The 22,002-nt window shown below is 52.0% G+C and overlaps 1 protein-coding gene across 1 annotated transcript in view; it reads right to left on the bottom strand.

Annotated features, from left to right (window-relative positions):
- The window catches only part of LOC119962278 (microtubule-associated protein futsch-like), a 433,376-nt gene that overhangs the window by 93,173 nt on the left and 318,201 nt on the right, over positions 1 to 22,002 (bottom strand). The window contains exons 29-31 of the mRNA XM_038790266.1: positions 11,622 to 11,732; positions 6,965 to 7,075; positions 2,764 to 2,874 (exon numbers count right to left, since the gene is read on the bottom strand). Of these exons, the coding sequence (XP_038646194.1) occupies positions 2,764 to 2,874; positions 6,965 to 7,075; positions 11,622 to 11,732 (333 nt within the window). The remainder of the gene's footprint in view (positions 1 to 2,763; positions 2,875 to 6,964; positions 7,076 to 11,621; positions 11,733 to 22,002) is intronic.

Here is a 22,002-nt window from a genome sequence, read left to right as displayed (position 1 = left end):
CAGAGAATCCTAGGATAAATCCCATCAGGCCCCGGGGACTTATCTATGTTCACCTTTTCCAGAATTGCCAACACTTCTTCCCTACGCACCTTAATGCCATCTATTCTAATAGCCTGGGTCTCAGCATTCTCCTCCACAATATTATCTTTTTCCTGAGTGAATACTGATGAAAAGTATTCATTTAGTATCTCGCTTATCTCCTCAGCCTCCACACACAACTTCCCACCACTGTCCTTGACTGGCCCTACTCTTACCTTGTCATTCTTTTATTCCTGACATACCTATAGAAAGCTTTTGGGTTTTCCTTGATCCTACCTGCCAAAGACTTCTCATGTCCCCTCCTTGCTCGTTTTAGCTCTCTCTTTAGATCCTTCCTCGCTTCCCTGTAACTATCAAGTGCCCCAACTGAGACTTCACGCCTCATCTTCACATAGGCCTCCTTTTTCCTCTTAACAAGAGATTCCACTTCTTTGGTAAACCACGGTTCCCTCGCTCTACCCTTTCCTCCCTGTCTGACTGGTACGTACTGATCAAGAACACGCAATAGTTGCTCCTTGAACAAGCTCCACATATCCAGTGTGCCCAACCCTTGCAGCCTACTTCTCCAACCTACACATCCTAAGTCATGTCTAATGGCATCATAATTGCCCTTCCCCCAGCTATAACTCTTGCCCTGCGGGGTATACTTATCCCTTTCCATCACTAATGTAAAGGTCACCGAATTGTGGTCACTATCTCCAAAGTGTTCACCTACCTCCAGATCTAACACCTGGCCTGGTTCATTACCCAAAACCAAATCCAAAATGGCCTCACCTCTTGTTGGCCTGTCAACATATTGTGTCAGAAAACCCTCCTGCACACATTGTACAAAGAACGACCCATCCAATGTACTCGAACTATATCTTTTCCAGTCAATATTAGGAAAGTTAAAGTCTCCCATAACAACTACCCTGTTACTTTCGCTCTTTTCCAGAATCATTTTCGCCATCCTTTCCTCTACATCTCCAGAACTATTAGGTGGCCTATAGAAAACTCCCAGCAGTGTGACCTCTCCTTTCCTGTTTCTAACCTCAGCCCATACTACCTCAGAAGAAGAGTCCCCATCTTGCATCCTTTCTGCCACGGTAATACTGTCCTTGACTAGCAGCGCCACACCTCCCCCTCTTTTGCCCCCTTCTCTGACCTTACTAAAGCACCTAAACCCCAGAACCTGCAACAACCATTCCTGTCCCTGCTCTATCCATGTCTCTGAAATGGCCACAACATCGAAGTCCCAGGTACCAACCCATGCTGCCAGTTCCCCTACCTTATTTCGTATACTCCTGGCATTGAAATAGACACACTTCAATCTACCGACCTGAACACTGCCGCCCTCCTGCAAAGTCAAATCTGTGCTCCTGACCTCTCTACTCTCAATCTCTCGCACCCCAAAACTACAATCCAGGTTCCCATGCCCCTGCTGAATTAGTTTAAACCCCCCCAAAGAGTACTAACAAATCTCCCCCCCAGGATTTTGGCAGCACCGGCCCTAGGGTTGCTGGCGCCCCGGGCAAGCTGAACTTCGGCGCCCTTGGGGGGGGGGGGGGCGAGGGGGGGGGGCGAGGGGGGGGGGGGAACAATGACCCTTCCCCCTCAACCATTTTTGTAATTGGTACTGCGCCACTAGTCTCCTCCAACCCTTTTACCATGTCTTTCACTGTCTTCAGCCAGGTCTGATAGCCTGTAAACATGCCCGTTCAGGGGAGAACTTCTCCCCCTACGCTCTCCACTCCACTTTTCCAACGAATCTACCCAAAACATGGTGAAACGGGCCAAAACCAACACCTTCAAGCAGGAGTTGCCCTGTGTGCAACCACTCACTCCATGGCTTCCACTGGAGTCCCAGAATCTATTGCTAATGCTGCTGCCCACGTCGCTCCTGTTCTGCGGTAACATCTCCTGATGTGCAGAAACCAACCTCTAAAGTGTCGCTCAAATCTCCAAGGCACTCACTATCCTGATTTGGAACCATATTATCGTTCATTCACTGTATCTGGGTCACAATCCTGGAACATCCGTCCCTAACAAAACTGTGGGGATACCTACACCACCTGGATGGCAGTGATTCAATAAGCAGCTCACCACCACTTTCTAAAGGGCAATTAGAGATGGGAAACAACAACAAAGAAAAAAATGTAAAACCTAAAACAAAATTTCCCCTTTCAGATAACAAGAGGCCTCATGGTAGTATGGGGCCTCACGGTAGCATGGTGGTTAGCATCAATGCTTCACAGCTCCAGGGTCCCAGGTTCGATTCCCGGCTGGGTCACTGTCTGTGTGGAGTCTGCACGTCCTCCCCGTGTGTGCGTGGGTTTCCTCCGGGTGCTCCGGTTTCCTCCCACAGTCCAAAGATGTATGGGTTAGGTGGATTGGCCATGCTAAATTGCCCGTAGTGTAAGGTTAATGGGGGTATTGTTGGGTTACGGGTATACGGGTTACGTGGGTTTAAGTAGGGTGATCATTGCTCGGCACAACATCGAGGGCCGAAGGGCCTGTTCTGTGCTGTACTGTTCTATTCTATCTTTCTAAGAGTGAACATTCCCGCAAGAAAAATTAAAAGTATGATGCATTAAATTAAATAGGTCTGTGCAACAAGGAAAATTTTGAGATATCATTGTCAGTGCTTCAACATTTAAAACTTAGAGATCATTGACTCCTTCCTGCCTGTTGATCTCTTCATGACTGACTTCATCAGGTGTGACTCCACTTTAGGGAAGTAATTACCTTGTGACCCAAGGTCTGTTTGTGTTCTGCAGCATCCATTTCAGTTTGAAGTGTTGAGCGTGAATCTGATACATATAACGTTTCCACACTGTGACGTCTCACTTCATTTCTCTGGATTGAAGCAAGGAAAGATATGATTATTTTTAGCAATGCTGAATCAATTTTTGTATTACTCTGCACCACCTCCTACATCAAACAAGACAGACTAGTGAGATCTAGAGCATATTTCTGCTTTATGGAACAGGAAATAAAGGTCAATATTGAACCAATGATTTTCATAACTGCCAAGTGATTTGTCATTTACTGGGCGAGGAATGTTAACAGTGCACATAGTGACTTTTTACAAATCCGTTCATTTGATTATTTGGTGAACAATGAGAGGAATTTTCTCCAATGGGGAGAATGAGTTATCTGTTGGTATTGGACAATTCATTGGCTGCCTTCCATCTCTTGCGCCTTGGTGGTCAGCTCTGTATCAAGCATCGCCTGGTGTGGCTCAGGTGCTCCACTCTGGTATGTTAGTTGTAGTATATTAAGAATTGGAATATGCATTTGGTCCATTAAAGGTGAACATACATACATGTACCAGCAGAGAGAGTCTAGAAAAGTGTTGTCCGACATGTGGACAGGCCTCTCCAACTGGCCAATAGACCCAGTGTTCAAAATATAGGTACGTGAATTTACAATCCTTCAACGAACCACTCCTCCAGGAACAAGTCATTGCTGTCCTACATTAGCTGATGCTCGGATCACGAATGAACCAATCAGTAGCAAATGTAGGAGAGAAACGGTCTCTGATTGGAGGAGCAGCCATCAGCTGAGTCTGAAAATATGTTGCGATGGCAGTTGGAGTCACCCGGGAAGGGACAGGCGCTTTCGGGGAGGAATGAAGCATTAAAGTAGCTTCCAAGAAGGGTGGAGGAGCAGCCAAGCGGGGAAAGATCGCCGCTTAGTGAGATGGTGTGGCTGTCGGGCGGGGGAACAGGGTGGCTCTGCTGGGCCGAGCTTACGGAGCGGCTGCCGGGCCGGCATTACGGAGTGGCTGCAAGGCAAGGTGGATGGAGTGGCTGCTGGACTGGAGTTTTGGAGCAGCTGCCGAGCAGGGTGTGATACTGGAGTGGCTGACGGGCGAGAGGTTACACAGCGGCTGCTGGGGTGGGGCGGGGTGGGGGGGGTCAGTGTGGCCGCCGGGGATAGGGAATAGAGTGATCGCTGGGGGCGGATTATCTGCCGGGGACAAGGGGACGTAGTGGCAGCTGGGGGTGGGGTATGGGGCAGAGTGGCTGCTGAGAGGAACTGAGGAGGTGGGTAGCTAATTCCATTTTCAGGCATGCAGCTCAAAGACACTTGATCTGCTGCCTCAGTGCTCAGCGTGGGCAAGATGTGTCCTCTGTGCCACGGGGAGGGGATTGAGAGGCTTTTCATCCATGAGGCTTTCCAAGCCAGCTTTAAATATATTGGAGACCCATAATAGAGGCAACTACGGCTGCTACCTGTCTGTCCTACCAAATCCTCCAGGACAGAGTCCTGTTCTTGATGAAGCTCATGCTGAAGCTCACTTTAACTCCCTTTGACTCTGAGCAGCTTCTAGCTTTGTGGTGAATGTGATTCACACCGGATTATAACCTGTATATACATGTGTCTATATTGTAAGTGCAGTTGCACTACCTGACCTCCAGGGGGAGTAGCTCTGGGGATGCTTGAGAGTTGTACGGGGCTTCTCCCTTGGCTCCGCCCAGGACTCCTCCCCCGGGAGCTGCTGTATAAAGATCAGTGCCACAGGGTTAGCCGGCCAGTTCACCGAAAGTACAACTGCTAACAGGCTGGCTCTGTTATAAGTATATTAAAACCGCTATTCTAATCCTACAAGCACGTGTACGTAGAATTGTTGGTTCCAACAATTTAATATACTTAGGAAACAGTCGAAGAAATCATGGAAGCAGCCCTCAAGCCCGGACGCCTAGAACTCGACCCACAGGATGCAGAGGCTAAGGAAATTTTTTCCTACTGGCTGAGATGTTTTAAAGCCTACCTGGCAGAAGCCAGCACCGCCGGAACAACGGAGGAACAAAAATTCAGCCTACTGCACGCGAGGGTAAGCCACAGAATCTCCATGCAGCTGAATCCGGCCGGATTTTTTTCCTACCGGCTGAGATGTTTTAAAGCCTACCTGGCAGAAGCCAGCACCGCCGGAACAACGGAGGAACAAAAATTCAGCCTACTGCACGCGAGGGTAAGCCACAGAATCTCCATGCAGCTGAATCCGGCCGGTTCTTACACCGCAGCGCTGGCGATATTGGACAAAATGTACGTTAGGCCCATTAACGAGGTTTATGCGCGCCACGTGTTTACGACTCGCCGTCAGCAGCCTACAGAAACGCTTGCCGAATTTGTAAGGGAATTGAACAACCTTTCCAATGACTGTAATTATCAAGCCGTTACCGCGGCTGAACATAGGGAGCTTGCTGGGCAGGACGTTTTCGTAGCGGGCCTTAGATCGAACTATGTGTGCCAAAGATTGCTAGAAAAGGGGGCCCAGGACTTACACACTACTGTGGAGGCTGCTACCACTATGGAAGTTTCCTTCTGCAGCCTCACGTTGTTTCCTGTGGACCCCTCGACCCCATCGTGGACCCTCGACCAACAGTCCCCCCAGGCCTGTGCCACACGGCCCCCCAGCTACCGCGCTGCCAAAGCCAGTTACTCTGCTGCCCCAACTAGCTGCTCAGCTGCCCCAGCCTGCCATTTCTGTGGCCAAATCCAGCACCCGCGGCAGCACTGCCCAGCCCAATCCGCGACCTGCAGCAGCTGCGGGAAGAAAGGCCACTGTGCCAGAGTGTGCCACACGAAAAGGGCCCCAGTTTGTAACTACCCTGCAGAGAGATCAAATCGCTCCCAACACCAGCGGGCCCGCGGGGCCCGAAACGCTGTGGCCTATGCCCCGACACCGCCCCCTCCCGCCACGTGCGATCCATGGGGGCCGCCATCTTGGCAAACCCCCACCATGCGGCTGGCCACGTGCGACTCATGGGGGTCGCCATCTTCCTCGCCACTCACCACGTGCGATCCACGGGCCCCATCTGCATCGGCATGCTCAGAAAGCTCATCTGAAGAATACGACTTCCTCGGGCACTCGCCATGCGGCCCGCAACTCAACGCGGTCACCCTGGATCAATCCCGCCCAAAGCACCTACGAAGTTCGATGGCGGAGGTCCAGATTAACGGGTAGAGCACGCCATGCCTCTTTGACTCCGGGAGCACCGAGAGCTTTATACATCCAGAGCTGGTAAGACGCTGTTCGCTTTCTATTTTTCCGGTGAGCCAAACTATCGCCCTCGCTTCGGGCTCCCACTCAGTCCAAATCCAAGGACGCACCGTCGCTACGCTCACAATTCTAGGCGCTAGTTATTCTAAATTTAAACTTTATGTCCTGCCCGACCTCTGCGCGCCACTCTTATTAGGCCTGGATTTCCTGTGCAATCTCAAGAGCCTCACCCTCAGCTTCGGCGGGCCCCTGCCCCCACTCACTATCTGCAGCCTCGCCACGCTGCGCATCTCCCCCCCTCCTCTCTTCGCCAATCTCACTCCAGATTGCAAGCCAGTAGCTACTTGCAGCAGGTGGTACAGCCTACAGGATAGGGTCTTTATCCGATCGGAGGTCCGACGGCTGCTCAGTGAGGGGATCACAGAGGCCAGTAATAGTCCCTGGAGTGCTCAGGTGGTGGTCGTCAAGACCGGGGAAACATTTTGCATGGTCATCGACTATAGTCAGACCATAAATCGCTTTACGCTCCTAGATGCGTATCCCCTCCCCAGAATTGCAGACATGGTTAGTCAGATTGCCCAATATCGGCTATATTCCACGGTGGATCGACCTACACCACCTGGATGGCAGTGATTCAATAAGCAGCTCACCACCACTTTCTAAAGGGCAATTAGAGATGGGAAACAACAACAAAGAAAAAAATGTAAAACCTAAAAGAAAATTTCCCCTTTCAGAGAACAAGAGTGAACATTCCCGCAAGAAAAATTAAAAGTATGATGTATTAAATTAAATAGGTCTGTGCAACAAGGAAAATTTTGAGATATCATTGTCAGTGCTTCAACTTTTAAAACTTAGAGATCATTGACTCCTTCCTGCCTGTTGATCTCTTCATGACTGACTTCATCAGGTGTGACTCCACTTTAGGGAAGTACTTACCTTGTGACCCAAGGTCTGTTTGTGTTCTGCAGCATCCATTTCAGTTTGAAGTGTTGAGCGTGAATCTGATACATATAACGTTTCCACACTGTGACGTCTCACTTCATTTCTCTGGATTGAAGCAAGGAAAGATATGATTATTTTTAGCAATGCTGAATCAATTTTTGTATTACTCTGCACCACCTCCTACATCAAACAAGACAGACTAGTGAGATCTAGAGCATATTTCTGCTTTATGGAACAGGAAATAAAGGTCAATATTGAACCAATGATTTTCATAACTGCCAAGTGATTTGTCATTTACTGGGCGAGGAGTGTTAACAGTGCACATAGTGACTTTTTACAAATCCGTTCATTTGATTATTTGGTGAACAATGAGAGGAATTTTCTCCAATGGGGAGAATGAGTTATCTGTTGGTATTGGACAATTCATTGGCTGCCTTCCATCTCTTGCGCCTTGGTGGTCAGCTCTGTATCAAGCATCGCCTGGTGTGGCTCAGGTGCTCCACTCTGGTTGATTAGTTGTAGTATATTAAGAATTGGATTATGAGGGCAGCACGGTGGCCTAGTGGTTAGCACAACCTCCTCAAGGCGCTGAGGTCCCAGGTTCGATCCCGGCTCTGGGTCACTGTCCGTGTGGAGTTTGCACATTAGAACATAGAACATAGAACATAGAACAGTACAGCACAGAACAGGCCCTTCGGCCCTCGATGTTGTGCCGAGCAATGATCACCCTACTCAAACCCACGTATCCACCCTATACCCGTAACCCAACAACCCCCCACACCCTTAACCTTACTTTTAAGGACACTACGGGCAAGTTAGCATGGCCAATCCACCTAACCCGCACATCTTTGGACTGTGGGAAGAAACCGGAGCATCCGGGGGAAACCCACGCACACATGGGGAGGACGTGCAGACTCCACACAGACAGTGACCCAGCCGGGAACCCAACCTGGGACCCTTGAGCTGTGAAGCATTTATGCTAACCACCATGCTACCGTGCTGCCCGTGTCTGCGTGGGTTTCGCCCCCACAACCCAAAAATGTACAGAGTAGGTGGATTGGCCACACTAAATTGCCCCTTAATTGGAAAAAATAATTGGGGAATCTAAATTTATTTTAAAAAAAGAATTGGATTATGCATTTGGTCCATTAAAGGTGAACATACATACATGTACCAGCAGAGAGAGTCTAGAAAAGTGTTGTCCGACATGTGGACAGGCCTCTCCAACTGGCCAATAGACCCAGTGTTCAAAATATAGGTACGTGAATTTACAATCCTTCAACGAACCACTCCTCCAGGAACAAGTCATTGCTGTCCTACATTAGCTGATGCTCGGATCACGAATGAACCAATCAGTAGCAAATGTAGGAGAGAAACGGTCTCTGATTGGAAGAGCAGCCATCAGCTGAGTCTGAAAATATGTTGCGATGGCAGTTGGAGTCACCCGGGAAGGGACAAGCGCTTTCGGGGAGGAATGAAGCATTAAAGTAGCTTCCAAGAAGGGTGGAGGAGCAGCCAAGCGGGGAAAGGTCGCCGCTAAGTGAGATGGTGTTGCTGTCGGGCGGGGGAACAGGGTGGCTCTGCTGGGCCGAGCTTACGGAGCGGCTGCCGGGCCGGCATTACGGAGTGGCTGCAAGGCAAGGTGGATGGAGTGGCTGCTGGACTGGAGTTTTGGAGCAGCTGCCGAGCAGGGTGTGATACTGGAGTGGCTGACGGGCGAGAGGTTACACAGCGGCTGCTGGGGTGGGGCGGGGTGGATGGGGGTCGGTGTGGCCGCCGGGGATAGGGAATAGAGTGATCGCTGGGGGCGGATTGTCTGCCGGGGACAAGGGGACGTAGTGGCAGCTGGGGGTGGGGTATGGGGCAGAGTGGCTGCTGAGAGGAACTGAGGAGGTGGGTAGTTAATTCCATTTTCAGGCATGCAGCTCAAAGACACTTGATCTGCTGCCTCAGTGCTCAGCGTGGGCAAGATGTGTCCTCTGTGCCACGGGGAGGGGATTGAGAGGCTTTTCATCCATGAGGCTTTCCAAGCCAGCTTTAAATATATTGGAGACCCATAATAGAGGCAACTACGGCTGCTGTCTGTCTGTCCTACCAAATCCTCCAGGACAGAGTCCTGTTCTTGATGAAGCTCATGCTGAAGCTCACTTTAACTCCCTTTGACTCTGACCAGCTTCTAGCTTTGTGGTGAATGTGATTCACACCGGATTATAACCTGTATATACATGTGTCTATATTGTAAGTGCAGTTGCACTACCTGACCTCCAGGGGGAGTAGCACTGGGGATGCTTGAGAGTTGTACGGGGCTTCTCCTTTGGCTCCGCCCAGGACTCCTCCCCCGGGAGCTGCTGTATAAAGATCAGTGCCACAGGGTCAGCCGGCCAGTTCACCGAAAGTACAACTGCTAACAGGCTGGCTCTGTTATAAGTATATTAAAACCGCTATTCTAATCCTACAAGCACGTGTACATAGAATTGTTGGTTCCAACAATTTAATATACTTAGGAAACAGTCGAAGAAATCATGGAAGCAGCCCTCAAGCCCGGACGCCTAGAACTCGACCCACAGGATGCAGAGGCTAAGGAAATTTTTTCCTACTGGCTGAGATGTTTTAAAGCCTACCTGGCAGAAGCCAGCACCGCCGGAACAACGGAGGAACAAAAACTCAGCCTACTGCACGCGAGGGTAAGCCACAGAATCTCCATGCAGCTGAATCCGGCCGGTTCTTACACCGCAGCGTTGGCAATACTGGACAAAATGAACGTTAGGCCCATTAACGAGGTTTATGCACGCCACGTGTTTACGACTCGCTGTCAGCGGCCTACAGAAACGCTTGCCGAATTTGTAAGGGAATTGAACAACCTTTCCAATGACTGTAATTATCAAGCCGTTACCGCGGCTGAACATAGGGAGCTTGCTGTGCAGGACGTTTCGTAGCGGGCCTTAGGTCTAACTATGTGCGCCAAAGACTGCTAGAAAAGGGGGCCCAGGACTTACACACTACTGTGGAGGCTGCTACCACTATGGAAGTTTCCTTCCGCAGCCTCACGTCGTTTCCCATGGACCCCACTACCCCATCGTGGACCCCCGACCAACAGTCCCCCCAGGCCTGTGCCGCACGGCCCCCCAGCTACCGTGCTGCCAAAGCCAGTTACTCTGCTGCCCCAACTAGCTGCTCAGCTGCCCCAGACTGCCATTTCTGTGGCCAAATCCAGCACCCGCGGCAGCACTGCCCAGCCCGATCCGCGCCCTGCAGCAGCTGCGGGAAGAAAGGCCACTATGCCAGAGTGTGCCTCGCGAAAAGGGCCCCAGTTTTTAACTCCCCAGTAGAGAGAACAAATCGCTCCCACCACCAGCGGACCCGTGGGGCCCGAAACGCTGCAGCCTACGCCCCGACTCCGCCCCCTCCCGCCACGTGCGATCCATGGGGGCCGCCATCTTGGCAAACCCCCACCATGCGGCCGGCCACGTGCGACTCATGGGGGCCGCCATCTTCCTCGCCACTCACCACGTGCGATCCACGGGCCCCATCTGCATCGGCATGCTCAGAAAGCTCATCTGAAGAATACGACTTCCTCGGGCACTCGCCATGCGGCCCGCAACTCAACGCGGTCACCCTGGATCAATCCCGCCCCACGAACCTACGAAGTTCGATGGCGGAGGTCCAGATCAAAGGGTGCAGCACGCCGTGCCTCTTTGACTCCGGGAGCACCGAGAGCTTTATACATCCAGAACTGGTAAGACGCTGTTCGCTTTCTATTTTTCCGGTGAGCCAAACTATCGCCCTCGCTTCGGGCTCCCACTCAGTCCAAATCCAAGGACGCACCGTCGCTACGCTCACAATTCGAGGCGCTAGTTATTCTAAATTTAAACTTTATGTCCTGCCCGACCTCTGCGCGCCACTCTTATTAGGCCTGGATTTCTAGTGCAACCTCAAGAGCCTCACCCTCAGCTTCGGCGGGCCCCTGCCCCCACTCACTATCTGCAGCCTCGCCACGCTGCGCATCTCCCCCCCTCCTCTCTTCACCAATCTCACTCCAGATTGCAAGCCAGTAGCTACTCGCAGCAGGCAATACAGCCTACAGGATAGGGTCTTTATCCGATTGGAGGTCCGACGGCTGCTCAATGAGGGGATCACAGAGGCCAGTAATAGTCCCTGGAGTGCTCAGGTGGTGGTCGTCAAGACCGGTAAAAAATTTTGCATGGTCGTCGACGATAGCCAGACCATAAATCGCTTTACGCTCCTAGACGCGTATCCCCTCCCCAGAATTGCAGACATGGTTAGTCAGATCGCCCAATATCGGCTATTTTCCACGGTGGATCTACCTACACCACCTGGATGGCAGTGATTCAATAAGCAGCTCACCACCACTTTCTAAAGGGCAATTAGAGATGGGAAACAACAACAAAGAAAAAAATGTAAAACCTAAAACAAAATTTCCCCTTTCAGATAACAAGAGTGAACATTCCCGCAAGAAAAATTAAAAGTATGATGCATTAAATTAAATAGGTCTGTGCAACAAGGAAAATTTTGAGATATCATTGTCAGTGCTTCAACTTTTAAAACTTAGAAATCATTGACTCCTTCCTGCCTGTTGATCTCTTCATGACTGACTTCATCAGGTGTGACTCCACTTTCGGGAAGAAATTACCTTGTGACCCAAGGTCTGTTTGTGTTCTTCATCATCCTTTTCAGTTTGAAGTGTTGAGCGTGAATCTGATACATATAACGTTCCCAAAGTGTGACGTCTCACTTCATTTCTCTGGATTGAAGCAAGGAAAGAGATGATTATTTTTAGCAATGCTGAATCAATTTTTGTATTACTCTGCACCACCTCCTACATCAAACAAGACAGACTAGTGAGATCTAGAGCATATTTCTGCTTTATGGAACAGGAAATAAAGGTCAATATTGAACCAATAGGGCAGCACGGTGGCCTAGTGGTTAGCACAACCGCCTCACGGCGCTGAGGTCCCAGGTTCGATCCCGGCTCTGGGTCACTGTCCGTGTGGAGTTTGCACATTCTCCCTGTGTCTGCGTGGGTTTCGCCCCCACAACCCAAAAATGTGCAGAGCAGGTGGATTGGCCACGCTAAATTGCCCCTTAATTGGAAAAAATAATTGGGTAATCTAAATTTATAAAAAAAAATAAAAAATATTGAACCAATGATTTTCATAACTGCCAAGTGATTTATCATTTACTGGACGAGGAATGTTAACAGTGCACATAGTGACTTTTTACAAATCCGTTCATTTGATTATTTGGTGAACAATGAGAGGAATTTTCTCCAATGGGGAGAATGAGTTATCTGTTGGTATTGGACAATTCATTGGCTGCCTTCCATCTCTTGCGCCTTGGTAGTCAGCTCTGTATCAAGCATCGCCTGGTGTGGCTCAGGTGCTCCACTCTGGTATGTTAGTTGTAGTATATTAAGAATTGGATTATGCATTTGGTCCATTAAAGGTGAACATAAATACATGTACCAGCAGAGAGAGTCTAGAAAAGTGTTGTCCGACATGTGGACAGGACTCTCCAACTGGCCAATAGGCCCAGTGTTCAAAATATAGGTACGTGAATTTACAATCCTTCAACGAACCACTCCTCCAGGAATAAGTCATTGCTGTCCTACATTAGCTGATGCTCGGATCACGAATGAACCAATCAGTAGCAAATGTAGGAGAGAAACGGTCTCTGATTGGAAGAGCAGCCATCAGCTGAGTCTCAAAATATGTTGCGATGGCAGTTGGAGTCACCCGGGAAGGGACAAGCGCTTTCGGGGAGGAATGAAGCATTAAAGTAGCTTCCAAGAAGGGTGGAGGAGCAGCCAAGCGGGGAAAGGTCGCCGCTAAGTGAGATGGTGTTGCTGTCGGGCGGGGGAACAGGGTGGCTCTGCTGGGCCGAGCTTACGGAGCGGCTGCCGGGCCGGCATTACGGAGTGGCTGCAAGGCAAGGTGGATGGAGTGGCTGCTGGACTGGAGTTTTGGAGCAGATGCCGAGCAGGGTGTGATACTGGAGTGGCTGACGGGCGAGAGGTTACACAGCGGCTGCTGGGGTGGGGCGGGGTGGATGGGGGTCGGTGTGGCCGCCGGGGATAGGGAATAGAGTGATCGCTGGGGGCGGATTGTCTGCCGGGGACAAGGGGACGTAGTGGCAGCTGGGGGTGGGGTATGGGGCAGAGTGGCTGCTGAGAGGAACTGAGGAGGTGGGTAGCTAATTCCATTTTCAGGCATACAGCTCAAAGACACTTGATCTGCTGCCTCAGTGCTCAGCGTGGGGCAAGATGTGTCCTCTGTGCCACGGGGAGGGGATTGAGAGGCTTTTCATCCATGAGGCTTTCCAAGCCAGCTTTAAATATATTGGAGACCCATAATAGAGGCAACTACGGCTGCTACCTGTCTGTCCTACCAAATCCTCCAGGACGGAGTCCTGTTCTTGATGAAGCTCATGCTGAAGCTCACTTTAACTCCCTTTGACTCTGAGCAGCTTCTAGCTTTGTGGTGAATGTGAGTCACACCGGATTATAACCTGTATATACATGTGTCTATATTGTAAGTGCAGTTGCACTACCTGACCTCCAGGGGGAGTAGCTCTGGGAATGCTTGAGAGTTGTACGGGGCTTCTCCCTTGGCTCCGCCCAGGACTCCTCCCCCGGGAGCTGCTGTATAAAGATCAGTGCCACTGGGTCAGCCGGCCAGTTCACCGAAAGTACAACTGCTGACAGGCTGGCTCTGTTGTAAGTATATTAAAACCGCTATTCTAATCCTACAAGCACGTGTCCGTAGAATTGTTGGTTCCAACAATTTAATATACTTAGGAAACAGTCGAAGAAATCATGGAAGCAGCCCTCAAGCCCGGACGCCTAGAACTCGACCCACAGGATGCAGAGGCTAAGGAAATTTTTTCCTACTGGCTGAGATGTTTTAAAGCCTACCTGGCAGAAGCCAGCACCGCCGGAACAACGGAGGAACAAAAACTCAGCCTACTGCACGCGAGGGTAAGCCACAGAATCTCCATGCAGCTGAATCCGGCCGGTTCTGACACCGCAGCGCTGGCAATATTGGACAAAATGTATGTTAGGCCCATTAACGAGGTTTATGCGCGCCACGTGTTTACAACTCGCCGTCAGCAGCCTACAGAAACGCTTGCCGAATTTGTAAGGGAATTGAACAACCTTTCCAATGACTGTAATTATCAAGGTAAGAAGTCTTACAACACCAGGTTAAAGTCCAACAGGTTTGTTTCAAACACGAGCTTTCGGAGCACGGCTCCTTCTTCAGGTGAATGGAATCATGTAATTATCAAGCCATTACCGCGGCTGAACATAGGGAGCTTGCTGTGCGGGACGTTTTCGTGGCGGGCCTTAGGTCTAACTATGTGCGCCAAAGACTGCTAGAAAAGGGGGCCCAGGACTTACACACTACTGTGGAGGCTGCTACCACTATGGAAGTTTCCTTCCGTAGCCCCACGTCATTTCCCGTGGACCCCGCAACCCCATCGTGGACCCCCGACCAACAGTCCCCCCAGGCCTGTGCCGCATGGCCCCCCCAGCTACCGCGCTGCCAAAGCCAGTTACTCAGCTGCCCCAGCCAGCTACTCAGCTGCTCCAGCCAGCTACTCAGCTGCCCCAGCCTGCCATTTCTGTGGCCAAAGCCAGCACCCGCGGCAGCACTGCCCAGCCCGATCCGCGACCTGCAGCAGCTGCGGGAAGAAAGGCCACTATGCCAGAGTGTGCCTCGCGAAAGGGCCCTAGTTTGTAACTCCCCTGCAGAGATATCAAATCGTTCCCAACACCAGCGGGCCCGCGGGGCCCGAAACGCTGCGGCCTAAGCCCCGACTCCGCCTCCTGCTGCCACGTGCGATCCATGGGGGCCGCCATCTTGGCAAATCCCCACCATGCGGCCAGCCACGTGCGACTCATGGGGGCCGCCATCTTCCTCGCCACTCACCACGTGCGATCCACGGGCCCCATCTGCATCGGCATGCTCAGAAAGCTCATCTGAAGAATACGGCTTCCTCGGGCACTCACCACGCGGCCCGCAACTCAACGCGGTCACCCTGGATCAATCCCGCCCCACGAACCTACGAAGTTCGATGGCGGAGGTCCAGATTAATGGGTAGAGCACGCCATGCCTCTTTGACTCCGGGAGCACCGGGATCTTTATACATCCAGAACTGGTAAGACGCTGTTTGCTTTCTAATTTTCTGTTGAGACAAACTATCGCCCTCGCTTCGGGCTCCCACTCAGTCCAAATCCAAGGACGCACCGTCGCTACGCTCACAATTCGAGGCGCTCGTTATTCTAAATTTAAACTTTATGGCCTGCCTGGCCTCTGCGCGCCACTCTTATTAGGCCTGGATTTCCAGTGCAACCTCAAGAGCCTCACCCTCAGCTTCGGCGGGCCCCTGCCCCCACTCACTATCTGCAGCCTAGCCACGCTGCGCATCTCCCCCCCCCCTCCTCTCTTCACCAATCTCACTCCAGATTGCAAACCAGTAGCTACTCGCAGCAGGCGATACAGCCTACAGGATCTTTATCCGATCGGAGGTCCGACGGCTGCTCAGTGAGGGGATCATAGAGGCCAGTAATAGTACCTGGAGAGCTCAGGTGGTGGTCGTCAAGACCGGGGAAACATTTTGCATGGTCGTCGACTATAGCCAGACCATAAATCGCTTTACGCTCCTAGACGCGTATCCCCTCCCCAGAATTGCAGACATGGTTAATCAGATCGCCCAATATCGGCTATTTTCCACGGTGGATCTGAAGTCTGCATACCACCAGCTCCCAATCTGCCCGGAGGACCGCCACTACACGGCGTTCGAGGCCGATGGCCGCCTCCTCCACTTCCTCCGGGTTCCCTTTGGCGTCACCAACGGGGTTTCGGTGTTCCAACGAGCAATGGACCAAATGGTAGACCAGTACGGGCTGCGGGCCACGTTTCCGTATCTGGACAATGTTACCATCTGCGGCTATGACCAGCAGGACCACGACGCCAACCTCCACCCTTTTTTCCAAATGGCACAGAAATTAAATCTCACTTATAACAAGGAGAAATGCGTTTTCCGCACAAACAGACTGGCCATCCTCGGCTACGTCGTGGAGAACGGAGTCCTGGGCCCAGACCAGGACCGCATGCGCCCCCTCTTAGAACTCCCCCTCCCTCATTGCCCCAAGGCCCTCAAACGGTGCTTGGGGTTCTTTTCATACTACGCCCAGTGGGTCCCTCAATATGCGGACAAAGCCCGCCCACTCTTTAAGGCCACACGATTTCCCCTGTCTGCTGAGGCGCGCCAGGCCTTCAGCTGCATCAAGGAGGACATCGCCAAAGCAGCCTTGCGGGCGGTGGATGAATCCACTCCCTTTCAGGTCCCTTTAAACCAAGCATGGCGGCCCGTTGCATTTTACTCCCGTACCCTATCCGCTTCAGAACTCCGACATTCCTCAGTCAAGGAGGAAGCGCAAGCCATCGTGGAGGCTGTTCGTCACTGGAGACACTACCTCACAGGTAGGAAGTTCACCCTCATCACCGACCAACGATTGGTTGCCTTTATGTTTGACAACTCGCAAAGGGGCAAAATAAAAAATGATAAAATCCTTCAGTGGAGGATCGAACTCTCCACCTATAGTTACGATATTAAATATCGACCAGGGAAGCTCAACGAGCCCTCGGATACCCTATCCCGTGGGACATGCGCCAGCGCGCAGAACAGCCGTTTGAATGCCATCCATGTGGATCTCTGCCATCCGAGGGTCACCTGGCTCGCCCACTACATCAGAGCCCGAAACCTGCCTTTCTCCAACGAGGAGGTAAAAGCGGTCACCAGGGACTGCCCGATCTGTGCGGAGTGCAAACCGGACTTCTATAGACCAGACAGGGCCCACCTGGTCAAGGCTTCTAGGCCCTTTGAACGCCTTGCGATCGATTCAAAGGGCCACTCCCCTCCACTAACAAGAACATTTATTTCCTCAACATCATCAACGAGTTCTCCCGATTCCCTTTTGCCATTCCATGTCCTGATATGACCTCCCACACAGTCATTAGGGCCCTGCATAGTGTCTTCACACTGTTCGGTTTCCCCAGCTACATGCACAGCGACCGGGGTGCGTCCTTTATGAGCGACGAGCTACATCAGTACCTGCTCGACAAGGGCATCACCTTGAGCACGACTACCAGCTACAACCCCAGGGGGAACGGACAGGTGGAGAGGGAGAACGCGACGGTCTGGAAGACCGTCCTGCTGATCCTCCGGTCTAGAACTCTCCAAGTCTCCCAATGGCAAGAAGTCCTCCCAGACGCGCTCCATGCAATCAGATCCCTCCTCTGTACAGCTAGAAATCAAACGTCTCACGAGCGACTCTTCATTTTTTCTACGGGCACTACCACGGGAGTCTCACTTCTGGCGTGGCTGAGGACACCAGGCCCGGTCCTCCTGAGGAAGCACGTCAGGGGGCACAAAACTGACCCCCTTGTTGAAAAGGTGCGCCTCCTTCATTCCAACCCCCAGTACGCATTCATGGAGTTCCCGGACGGTCGCCAGGACACAGTATCCCTTCGGGACCTGGCACCCGCTGGTTCCAGCCCCCCCCCCCACCCCCACTGAGGAACCCCTTACCCCGATCCCTATGCTGCCGCCCCCTTGTGCCCCCGATTCCGCAAGCTCACCCCACTGGTTCCACGCGCCAGAACCAACCCGCCCCCAGTCTCCAGTCAAGCCAGAGGTGTATAAAGTTCGGACGTGACCCGTCCCGGAGTCTGCCATCGTACCCCAGCTCCCAACGCCCACACAGCCACCGCAAGAGGCTGCAACCCCGGTGCTCCGCAGATCAAAAAGAACAATTCGTCCACCGGACAGACTAACTCTGTGAGCCACCACCCCCGCTGGACTCAATTTGTTTCACAGTGGGTGAATGTGGTGAATGTGATTCACACCGGATTAGAACCTGTTTATACATGTGTCTATATTGTAAGTGCAGTTGCACTACCTGACCTCCAGGGGGAGTAGCTCTGGGAATGCTTGAGAGTTGTACGGGGCTTCTCCCTTGGCTCCGCTCAGGTTAGTTGTGAGAGCATTTCACAGCTGCAGATTGTCTATGCTGCTTGCTCCTGCTGGCAGCTGCAGATGCCGAGAAGCTGCTGCGGCTGCAGGTTGTCTGTGCTGCTTACTCCGGCTGGCAGCTGCAGATGCCCAGAAGCTGCAGCTGCGGCTGCAGATTGTCTGTGCTGCTTGCTCCTGCTGGCAGCTGCAGATGCCCAGAAGCTGCTGCGGCTGCAGGTTGTCTGTGCTGCTTGCTCCTGCTGGCAGCTGCAGATGCAGAGAAGCTGCTGCTGCGGCTGCAGATTGTCTGTGCTGCTTGCTCCTGCTGGCAGCTGCAGATGCCGAGAAGCTGCTGCGGCTGCAGATTGTCTGTGCTGCTTGCTCCTGCTGGCAGCTGCAGATGCCCAGAAGCTGCAGCTGCAGATTGTCTGTGCTGCTTGTTCCTGCTGGCAGCTGCAGATGCCGAGAAGCTGCTGCGGCTGCAGATTGTCTGTGCTGCTTGCTCCTGTTGGCAGCTGCAGATGCAGAGAAGCTGCTGCAGCTGCAGATTGTCTGTGCTGCTTGCTCCTGTTGGCAGCTGCAGATGCAGAGAAGCTGCTGCTGCTGCAGATTGTCTGTGCTGCTTGCTCCTGCTGGCAGCTGCAGATGCCGAGAAGCTGCTGCGGCTGCAGATTGTCTGTGCTGCTTGCTCCTGCTGGCAGCTGCAGATGCCCAGAAGCTGCTGCTGCAGATTGTCTGTGCTGCTTGCTCCTGCTGGCAGCTGCAGATGCAGAGAAGCTGCTGCGGCTGCAGATTGTCTGTGCTGCTTGCTCCTGCTGGCAGCTGCAGAGAAGCTGCTGCGGCTGCAGATTGTCTGTGCTGCTTGCTCCTGCTGGCAGCTGCAGATGCAGAGAAGCTGCTGCGGCTGCAGATTGTCTGTGCTGCTTGCTCCTGCTGGCAGCTGCAGATGCCGAGAAGCTGCTGCAGCTGCAGATTGTCTGTGCTGCTTGCTCCTGCTGGCAGCTGCAGATGCCGAGAAGCTGCTGCAGCTGCAGATTGTCTGTGCTGCTTGCTCCTGCTGGCAGCTGCAGATGCCCAGAAGCTGCTGCAGCTGCAGATTGTCTGTGCTGCTTGCTCCTGCTGGCAGCTGCAGATGCCCAGAAGCTGCTGCAGCTGCAGATTGTCTGTGCTGCTTGCTCCTGCTGGCAGCTGCAGATGCAGAGAAGCTGCTGCAGCTGCAGATTGTCTGTGCTGCTTGCTCCGGCTGGCAGCTGCAGATGCAGAGAAGCTGCTGCGGCTGCAGATTGTCTGTGCTGCTTGCTCCTGCTGGCAGCTGCAGATGCCCGAGAAGCTGCTGCTGCTATTGCAGGTTGTGTTTGCTGCTTGCTCCTGCTGGCAGCTGCAGCTGCCCAGAAGCTGCTGCTGCGGCTGCAGATTGTCTGTGCTGCTTGCTCCTGCTGGCAGCTGCAGATGCAGAGAAGCTGCTGCAGCTGCAGATTGTCTGTGCTGCTTGCTCCTGCTGGCAGCTGCAGATGCCCAGAAGCTGCTGCTGCGGCTGTAGATTGTCTGTGCTGCTTGCTCCTGCTGGCAGCTGCAGATGCCCAGAAGCTGCTGCAGCTGCAGATTGTCTGTGCTGCTTGCTCCTGCTGGCAGCTGCAGATGCCGAGAAGCTGCTGCAGCTGCAGATTGTCTGTGCTGCTTGCTCCTGCTGGCAGCTGCAGATGCCCAGAAGCTGCTGCAGCTGCAGATTGTCTGTGCTGCTTGCTCCTGCTGGCAGCTGCAGATGCCCAGAAGCTGCTGCAGCTGCAGATTGTCTGTGCTGCTTGCTCCTGCTGGCAGCTGCAGATGCAGAGAAGCTGCTGCAGCTGCAGATTGTCTGTGCTGCTTGCTCCGGCTGGCAGCTGCAGATGCAGAGAAGCTGCTGCGGCTGCAGATTGTCTGTGCTGCTTGCTCCTGCTGGCAGCTGCAGATGCCGAGAAGCTGCTGCTGCTATTGCAGGTTGTGTTTGCTGCTTGCTCCTGCTGGCAGCTGCAGCTGCCCAGAAGCTGCTGCTGCGGCTGCAGATTGTCTGTGCTGCTTGCTCCTGCTGGCAGCTGCAGATGCAGAGAAGCTGCTGCAGCTGCAGATTGTCTGTGCTGCTTGCTCCTGCTGGCAGCTGCAGATGCCCAGAAGCTGCTGCTGCGGCTGCAGATTGTCTGTGCTGCTTGCTCCTGCTGGCAGCTGCAGATGCCCAGAAGCTGCTGCAGCTGCAGATTGTCTGTGCTGCTTGCTCCTGCTGGCAGCTGCAGATGCAGAGAAGCTGCTGCAGCTGCAGATTGTCTGTGCTGCTTGCTCCGGCTGGCAGCTGCAGATGCAGAGAAGCTGCTGCGGCTGCAGATTGTCTGTGCTGCTTGCTCCTGCTGGCAGCTGCAGATGCCCAGAAGCTGCTGCTGCGGCTGCAGATTGTCTGTGCTGCTTGCTCCTGCTGGCAGCTGCAGATGCCCAGAAGCTGCTGCTGCTGCAGTTTCCTCTATTTCCTGGAGTCGGAAAGAAGAACACTTTTTCTAAGATACTTGGGGCCTGACACCAAGCTCACGGGAACATATGAGTCCATAAGGCAATCCGGTTTGAAGCAAGGAGATGCTGTGGGACTTGGTGCGCGACATTGTTCCATTGTAGACACCTGCTAATGAGGTCAAAGTAATGCTTCTGCAGATTGCTTAAGTTTTAGTTGCTGGTGTGGTTAATGCTGCCTGTAACTGACACGTCACCATGCTGGAAGTCAAGGATGTTCAACTGCACCTTGAGCATCAATAGAATATGTAATAATAATCACTTATTGTCACAAGTAGGCTTCAATGAAATTACTGTGAAAATCCCCTATTCACCATATTCTGGCGCCTGTTCGGGGAGGCCAGTAAGAGAAATGAACCCGTGCTGCCGGCATTGTTCTGCGTTACAAGCCAGCTGTTTAGCCCACTGTGCTAAACCAGCATGTGGATGTTGGGATCTGGTTCTGGTGAGATTGGGCCATGTGGACCTGCACAGCTATGGCTCCCGGGCGGAAAATGGCACTGATACGTGGAACAAATCACGCGCTGATGGGAAGATCTTTTCTGCAACATATTTCTGGATATGATAACACATTCTTAGGTTTATCCTCCATTTCTGTTGAGGAACCTGCGAGGGGAGTAACTGTGTGTTTGTTTATTTTTTGCAGAAATGAGCTGATATAACTTTGTATTGGTACCAATATGGAACAGCAAAGTTTCCTTGTTGTTTAATGGTTAGTGTGACATGTGGAATGTTACGAAGCTGATTTAAAAATTTTTGTTACTGTTCACCATTTAATAAACAAAATATTCTCAAGTGGCTGCAGGTTGTGTTTGCTGCTCGTTCCTGCTGGTAGCTGCCAATGCTTGAAGGGATGTCTTTGTTTACTGCTGCCTCTTCAGCTTCATGGCCTGGAGTAAGGAAAGGGAGCATGTAAGATTACCTGCTGCTAGTGCTGAAGAAGGGGAAGGGGAGATCTTTCTGTCTTCTAGCCTGTTCTGCCCCGTTGCGACTTTCTACTGTTGGGAGCTGCGGGAGGGGGAGGCAGATTGATCCAAATGAGCAACTTGGTAAAGGTGTTGAAGGAATTCTTTTTCAGATTGCTGGTGACTTTATTGTACTGTTGGCTGTTTAATGATTAAAGTCTGCTTAGTTTTCTTTGTATAAATGCACTGTTGTTGTTTTATGTTTGTACGATATTCGATAGCAAAAGGCTGCTTCTGTGTGTATGGCATGGTGCCTTTTCCTTGCCAGTTTCTAGTTAATGTAATATATGGGCTGACTGATAGTTTGTTCTCATCTTTTTGTGGAAAGGTACTGTTGACCTTTTAATAAACAAAATATTCTCAAGTGGCTGCAGGTTGTGTTTGCTGCTTGCTCTTGCTGATAACTGCAAATACCTGAAGACAGTTTGTTTGTTTGTTTACTGTCGCCTATTTTGCTTTTGTGGTCTGGAGTAAGGAAAGGGATGTTGTAAGATGACCAGC

This window comes from Scyliorhinus canicula, chromosome 2 (assembly GCF_902713615.1).
Source record: "Scyliorhinus canicula chromosome 2, sScyCan1.1, whole genome shotgun sequence".
Classification (NCBI taxonomy): Eukaryota; Metazoa; Chordata; class Chondrichthyes; order Carcharhiniformes; family Scyliorhinidae; genus Scyliorhinus; species Scyliorhinus canicula.
This window is presented reverse-complemented; position numbering and strand designations above follow the sequence as displayed.